This window comes from Octopus bimaculoides, chromosome 9 (genome assembly GCF_001194135.2).
Source record: "Octopus bimaculoides isolate UCB-OBI-ISO-001 chromosome 9, ASM119413v2, whole genome shotgun sequence".
NCBI classification, from domain to species: Eukaryota; Metazoa; Mollusca; class Cephalopoda; order Octopoda; family Octopodidae; genus Octopus; species Octopus bimaculoides.
Window position 1 is genome coordinate 24,471,847 of NC_068989.1, and position 6,495 is coordinate 24,478,341.

General features: G+C 37.4%; 1 protein-coding gene across 1 annotated transcript in view; it reads right to left on the reverse strand.

Moving 5' to 3' along the window:
• LOC106884215 (leucine-rich repeat-containing protein 9) overlaps positions 1–6,495 on the reverse strand; it is a 122,376-nt gene that overhangs the window by 6,084 nt on the left and 109,797 nt on the right. The window contains exons 30-31 of the mRNA XM_014935467.2: positions 4,575–4,643; positions 526–657 (exon numbers count right to left, since the gene is read on the reverse strand). Of these exons, the coding sequence (XP_014790953.1) occupies positions 526–657; positions 4,575–4,643 (201 nt within the window). The remainder of the gene's footprint in view (positions 1–525; positions 658–4,574; positions 4,644–6,495) is intronic.

Sequence of the window (6,495 nt, forward strand, 5' to 3'; positions counted from 1 at the left end):
CCTTACATCTCTTACTTATCATCCATGCAACACTTGCTCTTATATTCGTTGCCTCACCCATTCCCAATCTCTCCCTCTCTTATACACTCTTGCAACCTTTACCCACTCTGCACCTCTAGTTCTTTTGCCCCTGTTCACTTCTACTGATCTTGTATCTTAAGGGTTCACACAGACTCCACGTCACCACTATTTTTATCTCTTCAAAAATGTTAGTAGCCATATAGCTCCTCTACAGCAAGAAACTTGTTCTGTTCTGGCTTCAACTCATACTTTAACCCCTCATCTCCAAGCATAAAGCTGCTCTTTCTAGGGATTCATGGTTGTGCAAGCTGGCATGACAACCTTACTAATGCTGGTGGCACAAAAACAGCACCCAATGCAAACTGTGACAAAGTAGACACTGAAGTAGGATTTGGGATTTTGTCAAACCATCCAACCCATGCCAACATGGAAGAAGGATGTTAAATGATGATGATGATGATGATGATGTCTTCTTATTTCATTGATTACAACATTTATAAATACCTGTCCAATTCGTTCCATGAAATATGCCTCAGCTTTGATGCGATCTTCTTCGGTAATGACATTTCCATTTATGGCAGTCAGCATTGGGGATTGGCTAATCAAAATATGTCGCATTTGTGGCTTTTTAGAGATCTAAAAATAAGATATAGGTGATAGCTTACTAAATGTTACATATTTATGTTTTCTTTCAAATTTGAAATGAGATCAATGTGAACTAATGTCAAAATACAGACAAACAGAAAATGACATAAACATTAAGAAAAACTGGTTTTGTTTTGCTGATTCTTATAAATATTAAATCTTTCAAGTTTGATTAACTCAATCATCAACTTACTGTGATGGTCATTAACAAATCCTGTGTAGATTCTATCTGGCTACATATTGAACAAGTGATTACAGTAATAGTATGGCAGTGGTTACTGTTGTGAGTGTGGTAGTAATTTCTGTAGTGGCTGTAATTGTCATGTAATGACTGTAGCTGTGATGTAGTGGCTCTAGTGATTGTTATAGTAGTTATTGTGGCAGAGTGGTAGTTGGAGTGGAATAGTGTTGATTGTAGTTGAGTGGTAGTGGAAGTAGTAGTTGTCTTAGCGAGATAGTAGTGGTAGTGTGACAATGGCTGTAATTATTGTTGTAATAGTTTTGTGGTCATTGTAGAAGTTATTGTGGTAGTGTCTCTAGTAGTTGTTGTAGTAGCTTGGTGTTAAGTGTAGTAATTATTGTTGTTGTGTCTATATTAGTGAGGTAGTAGCAGAGCAGCAGTTGTGAGTTTGTGTCTATAGTGTTATTGTAGTGGTTAAGTGCCAAACAGTTACACATTGCACAAGTCAGGTGGGGAGGCCACCATGTTTAAATGCCTGAGATTGTTTTACAGTGAACTAGCAGAAGGTAAGCGTATGCAAGGTGAACAGAAAAAGCATTTCAAGGACACACTCAAAGCCTCACTGAAAAGCCTTGAGATCAACTCTGACATCTGGAAAATGCAAGTGTAAGACGACCCTGCCTGGCAAAGCTGCACCGTTAGAGGTGTCAGTCACCCCCTATGAACAGAACAGGATTGCAGGGGCACAAAGAAAATGTGATAAGGAACACAAGTCCAGAGCCAACTCCTCACCTTCATTTCCAGGAGACCACCAGTGCCCAGCCTATGGCAGAGCCTTCTGAGCATGTACAGGACACACTGTGCTCCATCTTCTTCTCCCATGTGATGTCCTTGGTCATTGTTGAAAACAACAGATGAACTATGATGGTAGTGGCTGTATTCTTATATAAGACTGACTGTGTAATGGTGTCTGTAATATTGTGCCAGTAACTATATGTTTATGATTATTATTATTGTTGTTATCAAACAAAAATGAATCCCTAAAGGAAAATTGTTTATGTCTAAATACAAGGTTATCACCATTTCACACATGCTTGGGGTATATTCAAATCCTTAAGAAAGCCATTCACTGTGTCTCGTCATGGAGAAAATTTCTTGCTGTAGACAAATGGTATAAATACACCAAAATCAGTTTGCAAAGCCACCTACCCAGACTGTGAATTGCCTCTTCAGTCACAAAAACCTGACAGGATGTGCTGTGTGCTGATAGAAGAGATTGTCTCTCTTATGATATTCCTGTCATCAGACAATGACTGGTAGCCCTAACAGGCAGCTGACCGAAAACAAATTACAGGGTGGCAGTGCTAAGTAGGAATGTGTATAAATACAAAGTTATCTTGAACACAATTTGTTTTTGTCTGTCCTTGCACACAATCTGTGCTTGATGAATGTGTAGGGAAGTGGTTATACACCATTAGGTGTACACCGCTTCCGTACATTAAATTTCTAGAAGAAACAACGGAATGCAGATTCTGAACACCATAACAATATTTATTTACAGTGGAATTCAGTTCACGCTTGGAGGGAATTCGGTAGCTCGTCGCCCCCGGTTACTGAGACGCCTTCTGAATGATTTCCGTGGTTATTTGTGAAGCTCTGGTGCTGACATGTGAGAGAGCTCTGTTGGACGTCTTGGCTCGACGGAGATCAGTCAACGAAGAGACTGAGAAAAGGCGCCAAAGCTGGGTGTCGAACTCTACGCATGCGCATGAGACTCTTCCTGTATTCCTTCCGGAACTAGTCCCTGCGCATGCGTGGATAAAACTCCGGACATTGAACATATAACAGTCATCTGCTATAAGTTGTCACTACAAATGTCTCCCTTTCAACTCATCTTGCTAATCCCTTGCCCTTCACACATGTTTACCATCCACTGCATTCTCCTCTCCATTATTTCCAACTTGCCTTTCACACTCTTGTGAATTTACCTGCTCACTCACCCTATCCAATCCTCTTCACTTATATTCATCTCCCTGTAACTTGAGAGGATGCACCCAAAACATCCTCATCACTACTTTCTCTCACTCACTTTTCAAACAGGAGTGGACATGTTTCTCCTCTAGAGCAAGGCACTTGTTTCTCTCTCTCTATCATACTTTAAACTCTCGTTGACTGACACAAACCTACCTCCCTCAATACTGTTCCCTGCCATTCAGATGAATGGTCTTTGTCTTGCAAGTTATTCAATGACCTTGCTGGCGCTGGTACTGTGTAGAAAGCACTCAGCACACTCTATAAAGTGGTTGACATTAGGAAAGGCATCCAGCTAAAGAAACCATGCCAAAGTAGATAGTAGAGCTTGGTGCAGACCTGTAGCTCACCAGTTCTAGTCAAACTGTCCAATCCCTACCAGCTTGGAATATGGATGTTAGATGGTGATGATGATGGTGGTGGTGATGTAGACATTCTAGTAGGATACACGACCATTCTCTCAGTTCTTTTTTTCAAGGAAAGCATATCATGTACTACATTATACAACATGTACTTCCTTTTAAAGATGATAGTGTTAAATGAAGCAGATTTGGCTACTATTTCTAGCAGGTCAACTGAAAATGTAATTGCTGTAGCATATTTATTATATTTGTTGGAGTTTGGCAGCATTGGTAGAGCAGTAGATATTTAGTTACATAGAGTAGTATTTAGTTAGATCCTCTTGGGTTTCTGAGTTCAAATCTCACTGAAGCCAACTTTGTTATTCGTAATTTTGAGGGTTGATAAAATAAAGTTCTAGCTGTGGCATTGTGTCTATTTTAATATCAATATTTGTTATTCATACAAATTAAAGTTAGGCATACATGTTGGTCATATAAATTAGTTGTATATGTTACTCATATATGTTGGTCACATACATTAGCTATATATATATTGGTCATATGTTTGTCATATAAGTTGATCATATGCATGAGTCATAAAAACAGGTCATATATCAACAACATCATCATCATCATCGTTTAACGTCCACTTTCCATGCTAGCATGGGTTGGATGGTTTGACTGAGGACTGGTGAACCAGATGGCTGCACCAGGGTCCAATCTGATCTGGCAGAATTTCTACAGCTGGATGCCCTTCCTAATGCCAACCACTCCGAGAGTGTAGTAGGTGCTTTTACGTGCCACCGGCACGAGGGCCAGTCAGGTGGTACTGGCAACAGCCATGCTCAAATGGTGTTTTTCACGTGCCACCTGCACAGGAGCCAGTCCAGCGGCACTGGTAACGACCTTGCTCGAATGTTTTTTCACGTGAATCATATAATATATATGACTAACATAGACATGAATCATATAAATTGGTCACATACATTAGGTGTATATATTAATCATATGTTTGTCATATAAGTTGATCATAGGTATGAATCATATGAACTGGTCAAATGTTTAAACATAATGGTTATATATGTTGTTCATGGAAATTGGCTACATATGTTAGTCACATAAGTTGGTCACAAACACCATGCATATGTGTTGGTCATATATTACATAATACGTAAGTTGGTCATATATACATGCGCATACCATCATGTATGTGTGCATATGTACATACATATATACACGTGTGCTTACATAATTACATATGTAATTATGTGTATGCATGCATGCATAAACATAGATGTGTGTACGTATGTAAATCATATATAAATTTATAACATCATTTAATTTCTAATACTCACAGAGTTATTAGCAAGTGAGATTTCTGTTAAGGATTCTAAGGATTTCAGATGTTCCAATTCTTGAACTTCCTGAAAATAAAAAGGAAAGAAACAAAGTATATGTGTGTGCATGTATGTACACACACACACACACACACACACACATATATATATATATATATATATATATACATATACATGCACACATTCAATTAGTGGTTAAATTAACCTCATTAAGGGATGGTATCATTCAATGAATTACTGGTTCAGTACCTAATATTTGTTGTGAATAATAATATTCATAAAACAATAGATTTATATATAAATCATGTTTTATAATCACTCAAAAGAAAGTAAGAAAATGGAGATATCTATACCCGTGATTCCCAAACTTTTTAGAGACGCGACTCACTATTTATGACACCAGTTTATGGCGACCCACTTAACTCTACTGGGTAAAAACATTAATGAAAGAAACAAATTTATTTCAGATTACATTTTCATTGAGGCGTTTTTTTATAACTATTTCAACGTCTCCATACCCTATGGGCAGGTATTAACTCTAATACAAAACCTCGAAGTAGTAACTGTTATTGGCTAGATCAGTGTTGTACGGCGCCTAGTTAAAGTTCTCTATAAATAGGTAAAAACAGACTTTTCCTTTTTACAATTACGTATGAATAAATAACTTGAGAAAATGACCACCTCTGATTTGTTAAGTTCGTGAAAAAAGCCTACTGCTTGATAAAACAACCAGTCTGGTATTGAAAACATGAGTCTTGAACTATCTCGATAGACAGCAGTTAATCAAAGCTAATGCGTAATTTTATAACTTTTTGTGACCCATCAGTGGGTCGCGACTCATAGTTTGGGAACCACTGATCTATACTATAATGGAGAAAGCTACTTATTAATTAGGTAAGTAACAATTACTAAAAGTAGTAAAAGAAAGCAATTATTAAAGGATTAACCGTCTGGAAACATTTTTATAAATTTATGTTCTAAGAAATTTCCTATAATTTCGATTTCTCAAGTTTATTGAATTATTTTAACTCTGATTTCTCACAGATTTAAATATTCATTGCATTCACTGCAAAGTGTTCCATTTTCATTTGCAAAGTCTCTCATTTTCTCTTTTAAGTCTTCATTTGCTATTTGGAAGACCGACTGTTTATTCTACTATTGATTGAAAATTTTTTTTAAATACCCGTATAATTTTTGAATGTGGGGTAGCTGTGAGAAGAGCCTAGAAAGTTGGGCAATTACTATTAGAAGACCAGGAGAAAAAATAGTTACCGACAAGTACTCGAAACTTGCACCTTATTCACAGTTTCCAAACACTGTACCACTAAGCCAATAAATACACAAACAAATTGCACGAGCGACTTCAACAGTAACACACAACAAGACACACTCATGCACACACACAGATACACATACACACAAATGAAAGGCAATGAATGTGTGTGTGTGTGTGTGTGTGTGACAAAACTTTGTGCTGCATCACTTTTGTGAAGTTTTGTCAGTGAACAGGTTGTGGTTTCAAAGCGAAGAAAATATTTTGACACAAATGAAATTTTAATGTTGAAGTGAAATTGGTACAACTTTAATACAAGTGTCATGTACAAAACATTTTGAATGTATGAACTTACACTAAAACTAACCCTTCCCTTCATATTGTTACGTAGATGCATCGGGACCTCTGTATTTAAGTAGTGCCATGAAACTAAGGGTTTTTGTGTGTTCTTGAATGGCTTACAAACATCTTCTATGCTGCAATTGTTTTTGTTTCAGCACACAATCTCAGATCAAGTCACTTGCTGTGCAAGTACATCTCCATAATTTTTTTAAATCACTGGATAAATGCCAGCAATGACCTTCTCAGGCTCTCCAATATTTTAATTTCTAAACAAAGACAATCGGGGGCAAGGAGTGGGGTTAC